At 36.6% G+C, this 24,647-nt stretch overlaps 1 protein-coding gene across 1 annotated transcript in view; it reads right to left on the bottom strand.

Annotated features, from left to right (window-relative positions):
- The window catches only part of abcc2 (ATP-binding cassette, sub-family C (CFTR/MRP), member 2), a 43,758-nt gene that overhangs the window by 13,021 nt on the left and 6,090 nt on the right, over positions 1–24,647 (bottom strand). Inside the window, exons 4-23 of the mRNA XM_027166041.2 lie at positions 23,278–23,418; positions 23,053–23,175; positions 22,874–22,929; positions 21,610–21,844; positions 21,005–21,195; positions 20,709–20,886; positions 18,723–18,977; positions 16,123–16,188; positions 15,638–15,775; positions 14,357–14,503; positions 13,942–14,026; positions 13,417–13,483; positions 12,565–12,691; positions 10,690–10,866; positions 6,809–6,976; positions 5,359–5,539; positions 4,595–4,742; positions 4,055–4,157; positions 3,636–3,858; positions 789–943 (exon numbers count right to left, since the gene is read on the bottom strand). Of these exons, the coding sequence (XP_027021842.2) occupies positions 789–943; positions 3,636–3,858; positions 4,055–4,157; positions 4,595–4,742; positions 5,359–5,539; positions 6,809–6,976; positions 10,690–10,866; positions 12,565–12,691; positions 13,417–13,483; positions 13,942–14,026; positions 14,357–14,503; positions 15,638–15,775; positions 16,123–16,188; positions 18,723–18,977; positions 20,709–20,886; positions 21,005–21,195; positions 21,610–21,844; positions 22,874–22,929; positions 23,053–23,175; positions 23,278–23,418 (2,964 nt within the window). The remainder of the gene's footprint in view (positions 1–788; positions 944–3,635; positions 3,859–4,054; positions 4,158–4,594; positions 4,743–5,358; positions 5,540–6,808; positions 6,977–10,689; positions 10,867–12,564; positions 12,692–13,416; positions 13,484–13,941; positions 14,027–14,356; positions 14,504–15,637; positions 15,776–16,122; positions 16,189–18,722; positions 18,978–20,708; positions 20,887–21,004; positions 21,196–21,609; positions 21,845–22,873; positions 22,930–23,052; positions 23,176–23,277; positions 23,419–24,647) is intronic.

Raw genomic sequence — 24,647 nt, 5'->3', positions numbered from 1 at the left:
GTGTACAACTGTGTAGCAATGCAGCTCGAAACATATCGTCAAGTTTGCTAATGACACAACCGTGGTGGGTCTCATTAGTAAGAACAACAAGTCAGCATACAGAGACAAGGTGAAACATTTAACCGCCTGGTGTAGAGACAACACCCCGTATATGAACGTTGACAAAACTAAAGATGAATAAAATTTGTTGAATTCAGACAATTCTCCGCTGAACATTGACAGATCTTTTGTGGAGATCGTCAAGAGAACCAAATTTCTTGGTATTCATCTGGCGAAGAACTTCATCAGGTCAATCAACACCAGATCCATCAGTAAGAAAGTCCAGGAGTGCTTGACCTTATTTGTGTACTTTGTGTTGCACATGTTGCACTTTATGTGGCTAGGACTTAAGTCCTTATGTGTTGCTCTATGTAGCTTTATGTCATTTTATGTAGCACCTGGAGAAACCTTGTTTCATTTCACTGTATACTGCATCAGCTATATATGGTTGAAATGATAATAAAAGCTTGTTGTCTTGACTACACTAGAAAAATACTGAGATTTTTCTCGTGATACAATTACGTCATGAGAAAATTAAGTCGTGTTAATGAGAAAACAGCTCTTCTTTTGTCGAGATCACAAGAAAATTTAATTGTGATCATGAGAAAACAAGAAAGAAAAAAATATTATAATGCATGGCCTGTTAGGACTTTCATATATTTCAGTACACGCTTTATAAAAAAAGATTTTTCAGATAAATGAAATAAAAACAGTTCTTGATAATGGACTTATTGTAGTGGCAGACTCACTTTTGCAAAGCGGTTGACCACCCTTCCTGATGGTGTGGTGTCGAAGAACATCATGGGTGCTCTGAGGATGTTGGACAGTAATCGACTGTGCAAAATTCTGGAAGCACGAATCGCTCCACTGGTCTGGATCAAAGCACCGATAAACACCAATAAACCTGATGCAGACAGAAAAACAAATTTTATTTGCAGAGACAGATTTCATCATTTATATAAAACACTTTAACTTCTTGAAATTTTGTAATTTCTGTTCATATTAATAAATGCCATTTCTTGGTACTCTAAAAAATGTAAAATTCTCCAGAAAGAACTAACAGTCAGTAGAGTAGCAAATTATTTTATTAAAATAACGCTGCAGTCCAAAAGACCTCTCAAAAGCTTTTTATGGATTTGCTCATTGAAACACTCAAATCTGGTGAAAGAGATGAAAGTGAGTCATGGTCAAGGAATCACTGACAAATGGTGCAGATCAGAACTGCAAATACTGCATACATTTAATCCACACTAAACGACTTGCATGCATATCTTTATAATCAACACTGTGACCTTTAATCGTTTGAACATTGCTGAGAATTTTTTTCCTATTAACTAATTTTTAATCGCAGTTAAGCACTTAACAGAGTAGCACAAAAATCACAAATAAACAATTTTTTTAATTTGTTTCACGGTCAAGCTTTCCTTTAAATGTGCTGCTATATGATATTGAAATTCACCAATGGTTCTCCTACTCCTCTTCACAGACAAGTGTCTGATTTATTTATTACATATCAATATTAGATGATTTGTTTTAGCACTGAGAGCAAATATAAACCGATCAGCCATAACACTAAAACCACTGACAGTTGGTGTAAATAACATCGATCATCTCGCTGCAATGGCACATGTCAAATGGAGGGATAAATAAGGGAACGGTCAGTTCTAGAAACAGGACATGTACATTTGCAGCATTTAGCAGATGCCCTTTTCCAGAGCGACTTACATTTTTTATACAACTGAGCAATTGAGGGTTAAGGGCCTTGCTCAGAGGCCCAGCAGTGGCAGCTTGGTGGACGCAGAAATCGAACTCACAACCTTCTGATTGGCAATCCAACACCTTAACCACTAGGCTACCACATCCCTCAGTTTATCGGGACAAACTGAGAAAAGGGGGTGGGGGGTTTAGTGTAAGGATCTGAGCGACTTTTACAAAGGCCAGATTGTGCTGGAAAGATGTCTGAGTCAGACATCAATCTTCAAAATAGCAGATTTTGTGGTGGTGTTCCTGAAAAGTAGGAGGTTGATATCTAACAAAATTTGTTAGATTGCCATGGAAGGGCAATCATATATTTGGGCATGAGTTGGATGCATTATGGGAAGAATGTAAACCACTGAATGATGTGTGATATTCTGGGCAATGTACTTTTGGGAAAACTTGGGTCTTGGCATTTTAGTATACAGTACAGTGATCCCTCGTTTATCACGGTTAATGGGGACCGGAACCCCTCCCAATAGGTGAAACTCCGCGAAGTAGGATTGGCCCTAAGTTTGACCTTTTCACTGATGGTCATCATCTTCCTCTTCCTCTTGGGCTCACTAGAGGAATCTTTTGCAGGGGTACGGCGCTTAGGAGGCATTGTAAGGGCTTAACGAAAAGTTAATTTCGAACACAATATGCGAGACACAGTTGACAGCGTGAACGAGAGTGGTGAGATACAAAAGGGAAGAAGCTGGGAGAGGATGCGATGATGTGCAGCCAATCAGCTCAGATCTCGCGCCGGGAACCAATCACGTGCCTTGTCTGAGTGCCCGTGGGTATGTACCAAGCCTCTGAGAGAGTTTCTCTCTTTGTCTGGCATCCTGCGAAACCGTTTTTATTTTTATTTTTCGATGAATATTTTTGAAAATCAGCGATGCGAAACTTGAACCGCGAAACTTGAACCGCGAAATGGAGAGGGATTACTGTTTTAGTGTTATATGAATTTCTGGTGTCCTTATATCCCCATAATTCCAACACCACCAAAATGTCATTTTCCTATTGACAACTCCAGTATATCCAGTATAACCAGCTTTATGTATCTCTGAACATCTGGCTGAACATCTGTACTGTACCATTATTCTTTATGTTCTTCTGGCATTTCTGAAAGCTTAATTTAGACATTTCCATTTAAATTTGCACAGATGGTGAATTATGTGTATGCCTTCATAAAAAAAAGGACACTTAATAAAATCTTTCAGTGGAAATTGTCCTAGCAATGGCTGCATCCTCTATTCTTTTTTATTACCAATAAAATAATAAACAATTTAATCTGTTGTATTCTGTTGTATTTAGTAGTATTTAGTGAAGAAGTCTACTTATGTTAAAGTGTGCTGATATAAACAAGAAACACCAACAATGCTGGGCTGCAAGAGATTAGTGCAAGATGAACAAGGCAGCACTTAAAGTCTGTGGTATATCAGCTAATTCCTTCTGCGTTAGGAGGAAGTCTCCAGAGACAGCAACAAATGCAAATATTGAAGCAAAATGGATTAAAAAAAAAAAAAAGTGTCTATGTATTTTAAATGTAAAACCATATGGCTTTGTTCCACCTTAGGAAGCACAGCATTCATTATTTTATGACCATTACAACAGTGTAACAACAGAGTTAACTAGTAAATTAGGCTTGCACAAATACATATTCAATGGAACATTTTTTTTCCAGTATTGGCCTATCAATTATATTACTAAAAATAGTGTTTGGTAAAAAAAAAAAAAAAATCATTTATTTGTGTTTTACTTAAAAATGGTATGCTCGAACTTGCTAAGGTGTGAAATAAAATCTCTTCAAATGAAATCACAAGTATTATTTGTGTGTATGATGAATTTGTAGATACCCTGTGCCACTCCAAGTGCTCCAAATACCCCAATTCTCATATCTCGAATATGGGTGGGGTAGCTGCTTCCATTGGGATACTTTAGAGCATCATTGGTCCAGTCACTAAGCCATAGGTTCTGACCTAAGAAGGCCACATTTTGGATGAAGTAAACTACAATGAACATGGTGGTGAAGCCCCAGCCAACAGATCTCAGGTATTGCAGATACATAGAGAATTTGACCTGGTGGAACAAAGAAATTGGAGGTTTCTTAGTTATCGCAAAATTAGTTTTGACAAAGCCCTTAATAAAACGAGCAGACGTGATATTTTGAGTGTTTGATCTCTGCACTCCAGCACACTATTTATAACTTATTGTTACATTTAATAAATAAAACATGAAAAAATAAGGAAAGCATTCCTAAACATTTCTAACATACCTTTCCAGTCTCCATTGTTTCCTTTTCAATCAGCCGCTGCCCTTTCTTGGACTCTTCTGGCGGTTTTTTAGTTCGAGCCGAGCCGTTCCTTCTTACCTTTATGCTGATTGAAGGAGAAACAATTTCTTACATGTTTTGTTTGAAAATATGTTCTGCACTGCACAGATTAGTCATAGGATGTTCCCCTTGGACACAGACACACACTTAAGTTCATTTGAAGTCTGAGGTATTAGCAGTATTTTGAAATAAGTGTATTTGAAGAAAAGCACTATTGAACGATGCTTTTGAATATGGTGTGTTATGAGCACGAGGATCGTAAAAGCCAAAGCGCATGGCAGGTGAGTGATGTTCCCTGAAGATAATAGACCTACAACTGGTTGCTTGGTAACCAACACTAAGCATTTATCATCTGTTTTTGTTCGGCAAATAGAAGGTGGCTGTAATCCTGTAAACTATTCACTCAGATAGGAACTAGAGACTGCTCAGAAAAGTCTAAACTCTGACATAAATTATTGGGCACATGTTAGAGTGTAAACACACCTGCCGTTGCGCATTGCATGGCGCTGGCTGTGACGTAAGCTGTTTTCTCTCTTCAACATGACAGACACAACATCCTCAGCAGGACTGTCGAGCTGGGGATCGTGACTCTCGGGAATAATGTCAACCTCCTCAATATCTGAAGCAGAGTCTGAGAAAATCAATTAAATAAACAAATGATTAATCAAGTGGAACCAAGCTGAAATCAATTGAAGGACTTCTTGGAATTTCTCCTTGGACACAATTCAACTGTTTTTTCCTTTAATGGGTTATAGTACAAATAAAAGAGTAGAGATATATGAGGTCCTGCCACTAAAAGACCAGGAGGCTTCATAAGGATATATAAAAGAAATTTTTCATTATTCATATCATTCATTTATTATGTCTTGATATGTTTGATTGCAAAGTAAATGCATGTTTTAAGTGAAAGTGCTTTAACAAACCAAAATGATTGCCTGTTATCCTGATATGTAAATTAATTTGCCAAGTATAAACTGTTGTACATACAACTAGATAGCATTTTAGCCTGCCATGTAGCATGTGCTACAATTACAGCATTTTATTATTATTTTTTTATTTTTTATTTTTAGAAAAGTCAACCTGATGTACAGTATTTTGGTGTAACCTACTTGTCCTCTAAGAATAAAATAAATAACACCTCGGACAGCCGATATTTGGCAGGTATATACATACATATATACATATACATATATATATATATATATATATATATATAATAAAATGTGTATGGAATGCATAAAGCTTACCTTTTTGTGCATTAGACTTGTTCTCCTCTTTAGCATATGTGTCCAGGAACTCAGAGAATGCACCCTTGCTGGTACGTAAACTTTTATACGATCCAATTTCTGACACGACGCCATCCACTAAGACAACTATTTCATCAACATGTGGTAGGAAGCTGACACCATGAGTTATCAGGATACGAGTCTGAAAAACAAAGTGAAGAAAAGTTTTACAATAACAAACGTATAGGATAAACAGTCTCCAGGACAGAATCGATACTTGGAATATTGATATGTAGAAATTCTTAAAATAACTCGTACTGCACAGCTTTCTGCTTGTTATTCTGTAACTCTTACCCAATTTAGGATATATAATAAGGCTCGTATTTCAAATGAAAAAAAGCTACTAGCATTTATATGACATTTATTCTATACAGTCTATATAAGTGCACTATACAGCCATAAGTATATCATCATACCATCATGCCCATCTGAGGTTCTTCCCCAAACTGTTCCCACAAAGATGGAAGAACAGAATTGTCTACAATGTCAATACATGCTGTAGGATTATTTTCCTTTACTAGAACTAAACCGAAAGCCATTCCAGCAAACTGTGGAAGAACTTGAGAGTGTGTCCTGCACTGTGCCCTGACCTGAAACCCACTGAACAGCTTTGGAATGAACTGGAAAGGCGACTACCCACCAGACCTTCTCACCCAACTTCAGTGCATGAATGAACACAAATCCTATTAACCATGCACCAAAATCTAACTGAATGTCAGGAGAATGAAAATTATTACAACGGCCAAGCAGAGCTGAGTTTTAAATGTTGAACTGATGTTTAACAAGCACATTGTTTAGTGTTTAGCTCTGTTGTCCACATAATTCTAGCTACAGTATATAAAGTAAATGAATATTAAGAAAATTTACATTTATGCTATTTGGCAGATGTCCTTATCCAGAATGACTTACATTTATTTCATTTATACAACTGAGCAGTTGAGTGTTAGGGCTTTGCTCAAGGGCCTAGTAGTGGTAGGTTGGTGGTTATGGGATTTGAACTCACAGCCTTCTGATCAGTACTGCCTGAATTTGTATGACTCATCTATCTTTTCACTTATTCATTCAACCCAGTAAGAGATGATGCTGATTCATCGGTGGCACAAAGCTTTTATAGTGAATGACTAAACCACAATCACAGTTGCCTTACTCACCTCAGGCTTGCTCACTAGGGATCAATACAAACACATTTAAATATGTCTAGTATTTATTTTTGAAATTTTGCATAATATTAATCCTTTTGTACTATATTTATTATGTTCTGTAAAGCTGCTTTGAGACAAGGTTTATTGTTAAAATCACTATACAAATAAAATTGAACTGAACTGAACTGAATTAAACCATTTTGAACTTGCAGGTTTAGTATGACAGCAATGGTCATATTTAGCTCCTCTGACTGAGGTAATTCGCATACCTTATTTTTAAGCAGACCATTGGGTCCAATCACTTTCTCAAACAGATGTTTCCCCACATGAGCATCAACAGCAGAGAGCGGGTCATCCAACAGGAACACATCCGCAGAGCTGTAGGCTGCTCGAGCCAGACTCACTCGCTGCTTCTGCCCTCCACTCAGATTGATGCCCTGTGGATATACACTATGGTAATTGATACTCAAAAAGCAGTTAGAGCACAAAATAAGTTTGTGTCACATTTGGCACAAATGAACTCTGGGAAATCCAATAAATTTGCACTAATAGTTAATAATCATATTTATATCGGTCTTGAGTGACATAGAGTTGTCAATTTTGCTTCAAGTAACACGTTGTCACAATAAACAACCAGAACATGTCTGGCATAATAGAATAGTCAAAAAGTGATATTTATGCCTTAGATGTCATTTCATGGTTAAAATGTCAATCCTTCAGGTTGGTCAGTGAACAATTTTTATGTTCCAGCCTGCATGCCATTTTTCTCAGCTGAAGGAAGTAAACAATAAAGAAAATTCTGTATCTTTAGTTGTAGACAAAATGTCTTTTCCTGAGAGGAAGTGCAGTCAGTGCTCAGCATACATTTACAGAATTTGATAGCCACCCTTATCCAGAGACTTACATTAATCTCTTTTTATACGACTTAGCAGCTGGGTGACATTACAGATGGGTGGGAATTTCATACTGGATCAAGACCCAGGTTAACAACGACCCTCATCGGCGCTGTTGACATGCATTGTGTTGGCAGAAATTGGCCTAATGTTGGTCTAGGAAGTAGAAGGGAGAAGGGTTCATAGACTGAGAGAGAAGAGGAAAGGCAGGAGTATAGTATACATGTTGGTACGATGACAGGGAAAGGAAGAGAGCTGGCGGACATGATAGTGAGATGGAAGGTAGATATATTGTGTGTGCAGGAGACCAGGTTCAAAGGGAGCAATTTACAAACTGTTTTACTATGGTAGGGATAGGAAGAGAAATGGGGTAGGAGAGGGGTAGGAGTTTGTGAGAAATGTTTTAGAGGTGAAAAGAGTGTCAGACAGGGTAAACAGTTTGGAGTAAGAAATTGAAGTGGTGATGTTGAATGTCATCAGTGATTATGCTCCACAAATAGGCTGTGAGGAAGAAGAGAAGGAGAGATTCTGGAGTGAGTTAGATGGGGTGATGGAGAGTATTCCTAGAAAGGAGAGAGTTGTGATTGGAGCAGACTTCAACTTGTCATGTTGGTAAATGGAGCAGATGTGATGAGGATGTGATGGGCAGTTTTGGTGTTAAAGAAAGAAAACTAGAAGGACAGATCCTGGTGGAATTTGCTAAGCGGATGGAAATGGCTGTAGTTAACATTTCCAGAAGAGAGAGGAAAGTAGAGTTTCATATAAGAGTGGAGGTAGAAGTACACAGGTAGACTACATTCAGTGTGGATGAGTATATCTGAGAGAGATTAGTGACTGCAAAGTAGTGGTGGGAGAGAGTGTATGCAAAGTTGTGCAACTTTGGCCATGAGAATGTTAATGGAGAAGTACAGAGATGGTCAGGAGGAGCAGCATTGCGTCTTTGTAGAATTTGAGAAAGGTGTCGAGAGAGGAGCTTTGGTACTGTATAAGGATACCAGGAGTGGCATAGCAGTGAGATGTGCTGAAGGTCAGACAAGCTGAAGTTCAAGCTAGATTCAACTGGATGTGGGGATACGTCAAGGATCGCCTTTGATTCGCCTCAGTCAACAGGAATCTTCATGGTCAGTGATGTTTGTTGATGACATTGTAAACTGTAGTGAGAGTAGAGAGCAGTTGGAGGAACACCTGGAAAGATAGAGGTCTGCTTTGGAAAGAAGAGGAATGAAAGCAACTGTCCAGTGTGTTGGGGAGTGTGAAAAAGTGGTAAAGAGGCAAGTGCAGGCGGGTTGGAGTGGGTGGAGAAAAGTGCCAGGAGTGTTGTGTGACAGAAGGGTGTCAGCAAGAATCAAAGGAAATGTGTACAAGATAATAGTGAGAGCAGATCTGCTGTATGGGTTAGAGACTGTAGCAGCGAGGAAAAGACATGATGCAAAGATGGAGGTAGCAGAGATGAGGAAGTTGAGGTTCTCTTTAGGATTAGGAACAGGACAGGATTAGGTAGGAGCACATCAGAGGGACAGCTCAGGTTGGCTGTTTTGGGGACAAAGTCAGAGAGAATAGATTGAGATGGTTTGGACATGTACAGAGGAGGGAGACGGTTATATTGGTAGAAGGATGTTGGAGATGGAGCTGCCAGGTAAGAGTTCAAGAGGAAGGACAAGGAGGAGATACATAGATGTGTTGAAAGAGGACATGAAGGAAATTGGTGCAAGAGTAGAGGATGCCGAGGATAGAGTTAGTTAGAAACAGATGATCCGCTGTGGCGACCCCGAACTGGAAAAGGCAAAAGTAGAAGAAGAAGAAGGAGATACAACTCAGCTGTTTAGGATTAAGGGCCTTGCTCAGGTCAGAAGTCCAACACCTTAAAAACATTATATATGTTTTGACTGTACTATAGCTTGACAATATTTTTTTGTGTTTTCGGAACAGAAAGATTTCAGGCCGATGTCTCGCTAGAGGTTTTTCTTTTAAAACATTTTGCAGACGCTAATGTGACTGACAGGATTCAAATGGTAAACATCAGAGTGAACATGTGTGACCACATGAAGGGTAAATGTAAGGATGTGAAAGCACCTGAAAATTAAATATAAAGAATAACCTCTCTAAAAAAAATTCAAGGTCTTAGTGAGAAAGATGCTAGAACTGCTTTTAAGTGACTGCACTGTATGTGGTTAAAAGCGGTAGCAGTAATCATGAATGCAGTATACCGACATCTTTTTAGGGATTTTAGTCAGGCTCCCCGCTTTCACAAAGTTTACTGGTTCATGAATAATACATCACTAGACTTCACTACAAATGAAGCCATATGTGGCCATATTTATTCCTGACCACTCATACATCTTGGGTCAATAGGTCAAAATGCACCTTGGTGCTGCATACGACCGTATTCACATGTTTTAACATATCGCTGTACCATTGATCCAATTCTTTGAGACGCATATGTCAAAACAGCCTACATGTTTGGTACAAATGGTTTAACCCTTTCAGACTTACATTATAGAGTTCCTACTAGTTCATGGTGTGTTAGCTGATTTTCAGTATCAGATGGTAACAATTGAGTTCTCTATATGTACATGTTTAACCTCAGCTGGTAAGACTTCAATTCAGTTAAAATATTTACATACAGTACACTATATTACGATATAATAAAGCAGAAAATAGCTCAGCCGTGGCTATTATATTACATTAATGACTAATAACCGGTGTAAACCTTCACTCTACAGTGTTCCTAATACGTGATGGATTTACTTGTTATCATTAACATACTTCTGTCTCTCTGTATGTAAATGTTATGTTAGATAGATCCATGTCCCTGTGAATGAAGGGTTACTGTAAAAAAAAATATGGTAATATAATGCATTTGAATAAGTGGCTTAGTGGTTAACATGTTTGCCTCACACCTCAAGAGTTGGGGGTTTGATTCCCGCCTCCACCTTGTGTGTGTGGAGTTTGCATGTTCTCCCCGTGCCTCGGGGGTTTCCTCCGGGTACTCCAGTTTCCTCCCCCGGTCCAAAGACATGCATGGTAGGTTGATTGGCATCTCTGGAAAATTATCCGTAGTGTGTGAGTGTGTGAGTGAATGAGAGTGTGTGTGTGAGATAGGCCCAGGCTCCCCGTGACCAGAGGGAGTTCAGATAAGCGGTAGAAAATGAATGAATGAATGAATGAATAAGAGCTGCAGAGCTGCTGTTATAGAAACTCAATCAATGCGTTCGGATCTACAGATCATCATATAATAACAGAAGATTTGTCATTACCTTCTCGCCAATTTCAGTCTCAGCTCCAGCAGGAAGTAGATCCAGGTCTGTCTGTAATGCACAGGCTTTCACTACAGTCTCCAACTTCTGCTCATCCGCATCCGAGCCAAACAAGATGTTATCCTTTAGAGTAGCGTTCTGAATCCAGGCCTGCTGCGGCACGTACGCTACAGATCCCTGAGTGGAGGAATGGAAAGAAGAGAAAACAGGGTAGTATTTTATTTAAAGAATGTCTTATAAAGTCATGATAATGACTGATAATGATGTGGCAAACCACATCAGCCTAACAATTTATGGTCAGAAATAAAATCGCTATCATTACATAGCCAAAAAAAAAAATATGTTTATTTTAAAATAAATTGTACTCATTTTTATAATTGAATTATTTGTGCGATTTTCCAAGAATGAATTTAAGTACATACATAGCGTGTAGTAAGGCATTACTCTGGTTTCTGTGGTGGTGTTAATTAGCGTGAAACCTCATGGTGCAGAAGTGTCTCTGCTTTTTTCCCCTCAAGGCGCAGACTCATTGTGAATCCCCTCTATTCCCTTTTTTTTTTTTTTTATTTAAAGTGAATTTCACTCACTTACTTCTCTCCCTGCTCCCACATGATTAAACTTTCCCCTTAATCATTTTATGATGCGAAGGCCAGAATTTACTGTCTTTGAATCATATTTCAGTAGATAATCACACCTGAACAATGTAGACTTGCAACTGTGAACTTCTGATGAAATCATAGACTCATGCTAGCATGTGAAATGAATAATATCAGTAGATCACTATTTTCTTACTCATGATACTGTATTCTTAGTGAAATACATGTCGTATATATATTAAAATAGTTTGCATCCGTTACATGTAATAAGCTAATGAGATTTTTTGAGATATATATAATTTGAGTTAGTGTTTTAATAGAAGTAAGAAAAGAGCTGATGTGATGCCCATGTACATCTGTGTTTTCTAGAAACTTCAGAAATGAGTTTACCTGGAGGCACAGATGCATTGTGTATACTGATGTGGTGTAAAATGAAAGATGAGCTGATGTAACATGCATGAACTTTAAAAAAAAAGTGAAATTTAAAAAAAAACAGAATTCCGCAGACCTTGAGATTGTGTTTGACGCTTAACCACATCACAAAGCACAGGAGAATGTGCACTTTTGTGTTTGCTACAATGACTTGGACTGACATTTTTATAAAAAAAATTGAAATTATAAAAATCTGATAAGCAGAATCATACTGACTAAATTAGCTAATATTAGCTACTTTTTGCTTTTGGTGATTGAGATCGTAACGTTACGTGATTCTGACCTATACAGTTTTTTACAAAATAACAAAGCATAACGTGACTCATGTTGATCAAAACCTTGTGGACTAACCCTTTAATTGTGTATACTGTATGTCACGTAGCCCTATAATGGTTGCTATTAAGTGTTTGACTACAAAGTTTGACTCATTTGATTATATATTGACACCAGAACTTGAAGAAAAATAGACTCAAGCTCAATCTATATCAGTGATTCTCAATACTGGACTTGCAGTAGCACTGTCTTATCTGTATTGATTTCGCAGCTAAATTAAACAAACCTAAATTAGTTTGAACTGGCAGAGCTAGAGAAAGAAAAGCACTTGACAAGTAATATTCCAAGACCAGTGAATCTAGAAACTGCGCTGAATCTGAGCTGAAACCTAATTAGGTACTTCATCATCTTAAAAAAAAAAAATCTCTAGTCATATCTATTCGTTATTGGCTTCTAACATGTATTGAGGCAAGTGTGCAAAAGATTAAGGTTCTCGCGCTGCCTACAGATCTCTATTCTAGTTGGAAACCGTAGTGTTAGTGCACAAATAAAAGTCATTTATCTGCCTCACTACCTTGATGTGGACTGAGCCAGAGAGGTTGTGCATTTCCCCGAGCAGAGCTGAGATCAGAGAGGATTTGCCCGAACCCACTGCTCCCACCACAGCTACAAGACGACCTGGTTTAACATCCAGAGATACACTGAAGAAACACACAGAAATATGTTTTATTTTAAGTTTTTTTTTTAAATGCAAAAGCTACCTATGCTCATTAATATTTACAAATGAATGATCATTTGTTGAAATATTTGGTGAATCGTCTTTATAAGGCTATGAAACGGATGTATATTGAGCACAAAAGACTGCTCTGATTGAATCTTTATAACATTACAGGTTACAGTTTTCTAGTATGACTCATCTGAGCGGATAAAGCACACACTAATGATAACATGCACACAACACGTCAACTAACTGAGAAAAAAATAATTGCAGGACTGTAATTAAACCAACAATTGATTATTTTAAGTTGCTGTAATTTCATGCAAATTCATTATTCTATAATATGTGGATATGATTTAATGCGACACGTAGAAGGCTTGAAACGTTTTCTGAATAAGGAAAGAAAAAAAAGCAGAGGCTTTGCATTCATCTGTGCAGTATTCCTGCAGACATTTAGTCACGAGATGTCTTTGCTAGGAAGCATGTTAGTGTTAGTCATCTTCTGTGTCATCTCAGCACAGATTAACCCTTTCATTGTGCTTCGGATTTTATCAGAATCTACGCAGATCAAAAAAAATACAGCTGGAGTTTGTAAGCTTCAAGCAGAAATCAAGGTTTTTCTGAAAGCTTCAAGCAGAAATCAAGGTTTTTTGGAATCAATGACATATGGCTTGGATTCACAGACTGACATAAGAAAAAAGTACCCACTTCTTCAGAACTGATTCAGAATCAATCCCCCAAGTAAAAGTGCCGTTATTGATGCTTACTGCTGAGTCTGGTCAACAAAAAAAATGAATCAGAAAACAGAAATCATATATAATTATAGAACAACATGACAGGCTTAACCTTGAGTTATATATATATATATATATATATATATATATATATATATATATATATATATATATATATATATATATATATATATATATAACAATTATGTCAGCAAGTTATTGAATATGTTTTTGCATATTTCCTTTAAACGCCTACATTTGCATTCACAGCATTTTGTATAGTCAGCAAATTTGTGCACACATGTATTTGGAACTCAGAAGATCGTAAGCACATAGAAAGAAATGTGCTAAAAAGCAAAGGTGCCTTCAAAAAGATTGAAAACCTTCTGGGAAAAAAAGGCTGGAAACCAACAACGATTGGGTGGTTAATACATTTTTATGCTATAAATATGTGTAACTTTGTCTGGATGTAGATGTTATGGGTAATAATTATGTGTACCCTTGTTGCCAGTGTGCTGCAGTGCCCTTGTGTCCAAATCTTCTCCACCTAGAAACTTCTCCAGCCTTTTTCTGGATACAACTGTCTATGAAAAAAGAACAAAAATGATTACGACCATTAATGTATTTACATGACCTTATCTTATCTTGTTTTTTTGTTTTTTTTTAATCTAATTTTATACAACTGGGCAATTGAGGGTTAAGGGCCTTGCTCAGGGGCCCAACAGTGGCAGTTTGGTGGACCTGGAACCTTCTGATTGCTAGTCCACCACCTTAGCCACTGGGCATTCCACATCCTCCCTTTATTTAATTTAAAAAAAAATCTTATATCTGATATGTTTAGGATTAACAGCTGAGACAAAACACAACAATAAGAAAAGGATATGAATTCCACAGACACCAGAACGTGTGTGTACCTGTACAATGGAGGAAATCAGCATGGGGAGCATGGCCAAAGGGAAACGCAGTATGTTGAAGAGAGAAATGGATGTAAATGCTTTCTGTGCATCTAAGATGTTATCTGGACTGACAGAAACAAAAACAGCAAAGGTCGCCAGTGATACCTGCAAAACACACAATTCACAGCAACTCGAGTCACATGCACATACTTTACACAAGGTCACTCTTTCTAGACTGTGCATATAAATAAACTGCACTGTTAAACTGAGTTAGAGAATCTGCAAACATTACACAGTGGAAAGTGATATATTGACTATTAGACTATTATGAGCTCTGACACTGTTATAGATGCTGTATAACACACTCAAAGTTGTATATCACTTAAAAAAGTCAAAAAATTAAAACATTTTTTTAATGTCTGAAACTTTAGAACACTCACCAGTCCATGAATTGTTCGTGACATCTACTTAAGTTCCTAATCTCGGTCAAAGTCACATGATTACTAATGGAACTCACCTATTTGCAATCACACGACTCAATTTGACTGCATCATGTGTCTGGATTTATCCTTGTCTAGTTTGTATGGTGATTAATTATCTGACCATTTGCCTGCCTCATGTTTTTGCCTAGCCTTTTGGTTTGTTAGCCACATTGTACTTTTATCAATATTTAAAGGGTTAAAAAAATAGTTAAAGGGGAAAAAAATAGACAGATATTTGGGAAAACAACAACAAACTTTTAAAAGTTTATTATATTTCAATTTACAAACTTCATAGATTAAAGATATACTTTGGCCTGTAGAGAATGTTGCATAAACTAACAACTACTTTTATTTATTTATTTATTTATTTATTTATTTATTTATTTATTTATTTATTTATTTATTTATTAGATTTTTACTCAACACCAATCACAGAATAATATTTATTTACTTACTTACTTACTTACTTACTTACTTACTTACTTACTTACTTACTTACTTGCTTGTTTGTTTGTTTGTTTGTTTATGTTTGTTTGTTATTATTATTATTATTATTATTATTATTAATTTGTTTATTTATTTATTTATTTATTTATTTACTTATTTATTTATTTATTTATTTGTTTATTTATTTATTTGTTTGTTTGTTTGTTTGTTTGTTTGTTTGTTTGTTTTTTAATAACTGCTACAATAAAAACCTATACTTAAAATACTAATGACCTTTTTCCTTTCTGGCCATATCATTAATTAAGAGTCTTTCTTAATGTTCATAATTTAGTGAATCGTGTGACTCGTGTTTGATACCCATCGTACCCACCAGAGCTGGAGCGCAGGAGAAGATAAAAATGGAGACGGATGACAGGTAGGCAAACTTCTTCATCACCTTCAACTCCTTCCCTCTAACATCTTCAACTTGAGCCTGGAAAGAAGGCTCCCAAGCATAAAGCTTAAGAATCTGCAAAGCAGGGAGAAAAAGAAAGAGCAAATACAAAGAAAGGTAAAGACAAAGCACAAAGAATGGAATTCGCAAGGCACTGGCACCGCTGCGTGTGGGTCCAACAGAAAGGCAGCTCTCAGTTTGACATTGCTGCCACCAAGAATAAGTCCTTTTAGCCTCTCAACATTTCTCTTTACAAGATGACTGCATTATGAATGTGATAAACAACTAAATAGAAGCAGTTTTCTGAACTGACAACATGTAAGATCCGGTTCAGGGATTTGTCACTGTGTGATTAGCGTTAAACATCAGGCTTCCTCTTGAGGACTATAATTAGCAGCTTATTCATCGTGGTGTAAAAGTACCTTAATTCCGCTCAAGATTTCAGTCATTAGTTTCATGCGCTTGTCTTTAAACTTCATGTTTTCCATCTGAAAATGACAAAATCAAAAAATAAAATTGAGAGTGGAAAAAAATGGAGTCAACAAATCTTTTGTGCAGCAGGAGAATAACATTTGTAGGAAGAAGAGGACAAGAGAGTGCATCCTGACCAGCTGGCTCATTGTCTGGTATGAGAACTGCACAGACCCTCACGGACTAAAGAAGACTAAGAAATCATCGGGGGCCTTTCTATACACCATCAATGCCTTTCACAAAAACTGCTGCATCCACAAGTAAACTAGTATTGTTTATGTCCTGACGCCTCTGATGGAAACTTTACCCTTCTGCCATCTGGGAAAAGTTGCTAAAGCAAAGACACCTACACTAGAATCTGAATAAACAGCTTTTTCTCAATAGGAAGTCATTACTCAAATCTCAGCTACACCAATCAAACTTTTACCAATAGCCAAGGCACAGACACTCGATTATACAGTATATAATCGTTTGGACAGTTTCAGCCCTTTTCTGTCCTGTGTAATTATTGTATATTTTCAACATATCTCACATTGTTGTGTCCATGTGTGTGCAGGCCTTTTATTTAAATATATTAAATTCACAGATTTAAAGAAATAGAAATTATAGTATTTTAGCCTCCAGGTGGTCCAGTGGCAGGATCCAGTTCTCTCATTGCCATGGCCTGGGTTCGATTTCCAAGCAGGGCGCTAACCCAGCCACTGAAGACTTAACCCTCAGTGCCGGTCCGGAGCCCGGATAAAAATGGGAGGATTGTGTCAGGAAGGAAATTCGGTGTAAAACCTGTGCCAAATCTCTGTGATCTGCTGTGGTGAGCCTGAACAGGGAGCAGCTGATGGGAAAAACATCATAATATTTCAATTTATATTTATCGCTAATGAGCAAGCCAGAGGTGATGGTGGTGAGGAAAAATTCCATGATACGACATGAGGAACAAACCATGAGAGGATGCAGAAGCAAAAGAGAACCCATTATTATGTTGTTGTTATACTTCAGCTGCTCCCTGTTCAGGGATGCCTCAGTGGATCAATCAATCTATATTTGTGATTTCAGCACAGGTTTTTTTATGCCGGATTTTTATTTTTTTTTACACCTTCCTGACGCAACCTTTGCATTTACCAGGCTTGGGACCAGTGGCTGTGTTGGTCGCGCCACAGTGCAAGCAACAATATGAGCAATATATCAAAGGAGTAACAATATAAAACCCATATGATTTGGCTTGGCTTGAATTCACAACATCAGTAACTCTGTTAGCTTTGTACTCCAACACACGGGATTTAAAATACAACGGCATTTTAATGTACAAAATGGAATGCTTCATGTACATGAAATTCTCTGAATATTTTGTCCTTATTTACCAGCACACCAGCTGTGGATATTAGAATCAACTCTAGACATTTTGGATGTTCGCTTGTGCATGATTTAATTTTGCAACATCACCCACTAACTGGGCGAGAAACTAATTTAATTAGTTCCGTTTCACTTAATATAAAAGTAAAGGTCCACTTAATTCCAGTGTGTTGATATAAGCAGTAAAAGAAGGGTGCCACTTCTTAGCAATTTAAAGACACTAAGGTCTGAATTTTCTTCTCTGGAGAAAACAGTATGAAACCAGTATTTATAATACATTATAATATGTTAGAAAGTATACATAATGCATGGCACAAACAAATGTTTGTGAGGAACATCTCATGCTAACACTTTCTATGAAGGTTATGTGTATAACAGGTTATGCTTTTAAAACCTGGTAACCGATTGCACTATAAGCAGTGGTTATAAATAATTAGTTATAATAAGAGTGTTATAACATGTCATGAGCACTGCTTATAATATATAAGGCTAACAATTCATAATGCATAATATATATATTATTAATAAAAGTGAATATATAATAGAATACCTTATAAATGCTTTATAACCTTAAATGAATAAGCTAATAGTTCATTATAAATATGACCTCCACAAAAAGTGTTACCCAATTTGATCATATCAGGATGTGTAACAGGTTATAAAATCTGTTAATAAGATCATTTTAAGAGACAGCATTTATAACGCACCATCTCACCAATACCAAAAAATCTGCTTCCTGTTTATTAGTGTATTGTTGTGTACACACACTGACTAGTGTGGAAAAAAAGACAGCTATATTAAGAGAATAATGTGTCATGGACACATTATGCTTATATTATATAAAGCTAACAGTTCGTAATGTATAATACAGAAAGTTGTATTGTGTTTGTAAGAAATTTATAACTGTGTGTATGAATGCTTACTGTACATGAAGTTCATTATAACTTTGACCTTAGATAGAAAATGTTGATAAGGATACATAACACCTTATAATATCTGTTTATAAAATTATTTTAATATAATAATGCACTATAAGGCATTATTACCCGTCACACAGATACTTTTCTTATGAACAGATATTATAGTGTTTTTTTTTTTGTTGTTGTTGTTGTCGAACATTATAAAGTCTTTATGCGTATACTTAGCCAGGTATTACACAAGCAATTTCACACCAATTCACACTAATAGTAAAATGAAATACCTGGAAACTCCTGGATTTGGTGGCCAGTAACCCATTAATGGGAACCATTAGAAACATCACCAAGAGACCAGCAAGAACCGAAGGCCCCAGTTCAATCCACAGAAATGCTATGGAAAGACAAATCTGCAGAGGACACGACCACAAAAGGTGGATAAAGTTTGTGACGTCGTTGAAGCGCTGAGCATCGGCTGACATCAGATTGACTGTTTCCCCTACAGTGGACTCCTTCCTCGCACTGTTAGACATGACCAGTGCCTAAAATGGGAAAACAACCCAGTCATACAACCGTGTAAACGATGTCACAACATCACAGCGATGCATTACATATCACATATAAGTTAAAGGTAAATAAATAAATAATTAAATAATTAAAAATGAAAATAGAATTAATTTAATAAAATCTAATGAGTGAATAAAAAAAAGAATAATAATTCTGAATAATATCTGGCCATTTTTATTTGAAGGATTGTTATTTTCTACTAATATTCAGACTCAACCATGTCAAAATCCAAATAAATCAATCATTATTTACACAGAGAAGTTTTAGAGACGGATTATGCCGCTGCACAAAACTTTTTTCAGGGTTCCATATTCAGGATATGCAAATGACCTGCATGGTGTTTTACACCACCGGTGTTTGAGAATTTTTTTTAATAGCTCCATGCCTTTAAGCCATGTGATAAAACATGGTTTATTTTAAAATAAAATATTATTGTGGCATGAATAATGGCTTCATGTGTCCTGTTCAATCATAGTAAATGGAGCTTAATTCATTGTTCATTATTTGTCAGCTTATAAAATTGCACTCAAACCAGGACCTCTAATTAATCAGCATTTTTAATATCATGCTTCAACGGTTGCTGCTCTCAACTTAATCAAGCAACTAGATACTAAATTGAAATGATTTTATTCATTTTAGCCATAAAACCTTTGGTCATTATAAGCAAGATGCTGTCTCCTACGATGTTATCCATGTGGTAAGAAAAAGTGAAGTTTAAAAAGTGAAGTTCAAAACAATAAATAATGTTATACAGGATTTTTGTGTTTAATATCAGCGGCAAATGATATTTCACGAGTTTAATTTCAAAGTGTATTTACAGTAGAAATATATATATATATATATATATATATTTAATCATGTTTTGTATACCCTATATGTGTGTAACTCTTGTGTAACCTCTGAACTAAAACATGATTAATTAATTAGTTAGATTAATATATATTAATCTTAAAATATACTGTATATTATTGGGATTATATCCATCCATATTTTGTAGCACACATATTTTGTACACAAGGGCACCTATGGTTTATCCCAGGGGATTTAAGGCAAGTGACACAATCACACAAACACACCCATTCACACACTAGAGACAATTAAGTGATGTCAATCGGCCACAAACATATATTCGACTGGGTTTAAAAAAATGGAGATCCTGGAGACAACCCCTGAACATGCAACCACTAACCACTAAACAACCACACGTTAAGTATTATATACTTAATAATTTAAATATTATTATGGCATGAATAATGGTTTTGTGTGTCCTGTTTAATCATAGTAGATGGAGCTTAATTCATTGTTAATTATTTGTCAGCTTATAAAATTGCACTCAAACCAGGACCTCCAATAAACAAACAAACAAACAAACAAACAAACATAAACAAATACATAAACAGAACATGTTAAATTTAATTAGAACATATTTTCTTGAATAATGTTTTACTTTTATCATAATGGAATTTAACTTAAAGTACTGTACTTAAACTTTGAACTTAAACTTAAACTTAAAAATTGTAAATATGTTTGTGGCTCATTTTTGGCACTGCTGTGTTTATTAAAGTACACATTAATTAGATAATACTCTTTTGTTTAGTTCGTTTAACCCAAACTACCGAAACACACAGTGTGAAGTTAAAATGAAGTACATTCACAAAGAAAAATATAAAATGACATACAAATGGCGTGATAAAAGATTTTCATACCTTCTTATACACTACTGCCATTATAGCTGTGCGTACTTTCATACCCAGAGCAAAACAGCGCTGGAAATACTGTTGGAGAAACAAGGACTGAAGCATCGCCACAATCAGGAGCAGTACAGCATAAAAGTAACCCCACCACGTGAAAATGGATTTGTCCTGAGTGAAGGATATCATGACCCTGTGCCAAAAAATATAACAGGAAGTCACTAGAATATCAAAAGCATGCGAAAAACATCAGCAATCTGCAGTGTTCATAAAAATTGCCTTTAAACCATAGAGAAAATCAAGTGACTCACTTGAGCAGCTGTGGACTCGCAAATGAAAGAAGGTCTTGTAACAGCTTGAAGAGAGCAGACTCTAGAAGAATCCATTTAAAGGTTTTCATGATGGTGGGCACCAACCAAGCGTCGGGATAATTTGAATCTCTGTCATTTTTTCCCTTCTTTTTCTTTTCCTTTTTCTTTTCCTTCTCTTCTCCTCTCTCCTCCTGATTGCAAAAATAAAAACATGGGTCAAATAAAAAAGGTGAAGTCTATTAAAACGTTAGGTTTTCAAGAAACACTGCAATAAAAACAAGCTCCTTGTGTCCGTACATTAGCCATAACAAGTCTTTTCCATTTTATCGTTAACCAGTGTGACAGAATCAGTCATTGTATTAAACGTTCTACTGAATTTTGAATGTCTCTCTATGGGCCTGTTGTATTATCATATGCCAACACCTGTTCTGTGTTATGCTCCTCGTTTTAGATTGACAAGGTATTCACTGTGTACCTCAAGAATATGACAGAAAGCAGAATAAAGACCATTATTTATCCACAAAAATTCAGGAAGCTGTGCTAATTATTATTATTATTATTATTATTATTATTATTATTATTATTATTATTATTATTATTATTACCATGACCAGGATATCCTGACTGACTCCCTTGGCCAGGCCATTTTGCTCACGATCAAGCTTTGATGTAGATTTTTTCTTCTTGCTTTGTTTCTGTTGTAGCCTTTGCCGAGCTTTCTTTAGCTCTTCTTTCATGATTTCTTCAAACTTCTGGCTTATGGAGCTTGTGCTGTCCTTCTCATTCAAATCACACAAGTCCTCCTGCACCAGCGGTCTTTTGTAGCCATTGAAGACCATCCTTGAAAAAAAGATGATATGTATTCTGTCACAATCTATATGTTTCAGTATGGTATGCACTATACAGTATATGCAAAACATATAAACATATAAAGTATAAGACAAGGACTAACTAAGACAAAGTCTTAAGTCAAGATCAATTTCAAATGTAATTGAATGAGACTTAAGACAGAGACAAGAAGCCATTTTCTGTAAGGCTTATAAGGTCACAGGGAACCTTGAGTCTGTCCCAAGGGGGGTAGATACACAATGATACCCTGGACAGGGTGGCAACACAACACAGGGCACATTCACACATTAAGGACAATTTAGAGCTGCCAATCTATCAATGGCAAGCATTCCCAGAGGACCAAACTACACACATACACACACAAACACACACACACACACACAGGGTGAATTAATTGAACTGCCAACCCCAAAGGTATGAGTTAAACATGTTAACCAATGTGCTAAGTACGTTTCAGAATCATAATCAAGTATGCTCAGACATAGAAGGTGATGGAAAAGACACAAGACCTTAACATCATAAATATGTTATAATTTCATAAATAGTGCAAATATGCAAATGTACAAATTGTTTACACTCAAGTAGCAAGGTATGAAGAGCAAGGTCAGTACTGGGGGAGTACAAAGGCAGATTAATTGTTCAACAGATGAATGGGCTGGCAGACATATTGTATTGGCGAGGTCAAGCCTTTACTTCAAATACTGTTCCATTCCTGCATTGTGCCAATAACATCAGTATTATTTTATTCCCTTTCAGACAAAGCCAAGACCGTGTGTCTAAGAGACCGTGTGTCTAAGATAAAGACAATCCAAACACAATGTCAATAAATCCAGCTCAAGTCCAAGAAAATGTCTGAAGTCCAGTCTACAGCACTACTAATGAACCTGAAAACAACATTATTACTGCTTCTGAGGAAGGCTTCTCATTCTGCTATAAGAGCTAAATGTATAAGGTAGTAAAAGTAAATGTGTAAAAACACCCACTGTAAGTCTGTAGAAAAAAAGAAAGACAAAAACCTACCAGTTAAACCAATTGAAAGTGATTCTGCTAAGAAATGCAGCACTAAGTTCAGGATTCTGCAGGTGTGAGAGGCAAAATGTAAATGTAATGCAAACTTTGGTTAGTATATATTTAGAATTCTATCACTTTTTTCTATATACTGTATATAAAAATGATATGATATAAAAACCAATATTTACCTTTTTGGCCAGCTCCTTAAGTTCAGGTGAAATATCCGCACAGGCTGATAACACTAAAGCAACCAACTGAAGTAAATAAGCTATGTAGAAAAGACAAAACCTGGGAAGATCTGCTATTTTTTCCTGAAAAGGATAGACACAGAAAATGACATGTACAGTAACCACAAAGAAACACCACAAAATTGTTCTAAGCCTTTAACAAGCGTCGACGATCTTCACCAGTACCTCCTTCAATGTGTCTCTTAGAATGGTTTGAAAAGGAAAGATATCACAGATGACCAACAGCAACCAGAACAGGAAGAGGCTTGCAGAATCAACGGCTCTTTCCTTACGCCGAACAGCTTCCTGCATGAGCATCACCAAAACCTACAAATTGAAGATTCGTGCATGATGAGCACATACACTTCAACATTCAATAACATTCCAAGGCCTGGTTACTTTAATCATTGATTAATATCTTACACTGTGTACTTTGCGTACTGTACGTTTAGTGCAGGTAGTGTGTTCAAAACCTGGAGAAAACCTCTCAATATTTTGTGTATACCAGATATGGTGAGCTTTAATCAACACTGCTAAATTTGAGAAGGTCTTTACACCACAGATGCAAAATGTTTATTCATTTTTTCATGCAGAATCTGTTCTGGTGGAAATAGAACTTGGACCGAGGCCAAATGGTGCTCAGAGGTAGACATGCCAGGAGTTCTGGGGTGCAGTTATCAGAGGTGGGAGTAAGTCATACATGTGCAGGTCACAAGTAAGTCTCAAGTCATGAATGTCAAGTCAAAGTCGAGTCGAGTCTTTTTATTATTATATGTCAAGCAAGTCTCAAGTCTCAAATTTGCAACTTAATTCTGACTCGAGTCAATTCGAGTCCCCCATCTATGAATCATTTAACTCAAGTCCGAGTCAAGTCTTAAGTCATGAATGTCAAGTCAAAGTCGAGTCGAGTCTTTTTTTAATATTTGTCAAGCAAGTCTCAAGTCTCAAATGTGCGACTTAAGTCTGACTCGATTCAAGTCGAGTCCCCCATCGCTGAATCATTTAACTCAAGTCCGAGTCAAGTCTCAAGTCATGAATGTCAAGTCAAAGTCGAGTCGAGTCTTTTTTTAATATTTGTCAAGCAAGTCTCAAGTCTCAAATGTGCGACTTAAGTCTGACTCAAGTCAAGTCAAGTCCCCATCTCTGAATCATTTAACTCAAGTCCGAGTCAAGTCTCAAGTCATGAATGTCAAGTCAAAGTCGAGTCGAGTCTTTTTTTAATATCTGTCAAGCAAGTCTCAAGTCTCAAATGTGCGACTTAAGTCTGACTCGAGTCAAGTCATATGACTCGAGTCCCCCATCTCTGGCAGTTAGTGTTCCAGTTCATCATAAAAGTGTACAGTAGGGTTGAGGTTAGGGCTCTGTGCAGTACACTTGATTTCTTCCACTACAAACTTGTCCTTAATGAGCTAAATTTGTGCACAGGGGCATCATGCTGGGGCAGGTTTGGGCCTTTTAGTTCCAGTAAAGTGAAGATGTAAGACTACAGCATACTAAGACATTCTTTAAAACTGAGCTCACATACTGTACACATGAGTGCTCACATACTTTTGGGC

This window comes from Tachysurus fulvidraco, chromosome 7, assembly GCF_022655615.1.
Source record: "Tachysurus fulvidraco isolate hzauxx_2018 chromosome 7, HZAU_PFXX_2.0, whole genome shotgun sequence".
NCBI lineage: Eukaryota > Metazoa > Chordata > Actinopteri > Siluriformes > Bagridae > Tachysurus > Tachysurus fulvidraco.
Note: the sequence above shows the minus strand (reverse complement) of the source record. Positions and strands in the feature narration are given on the sequence as shown.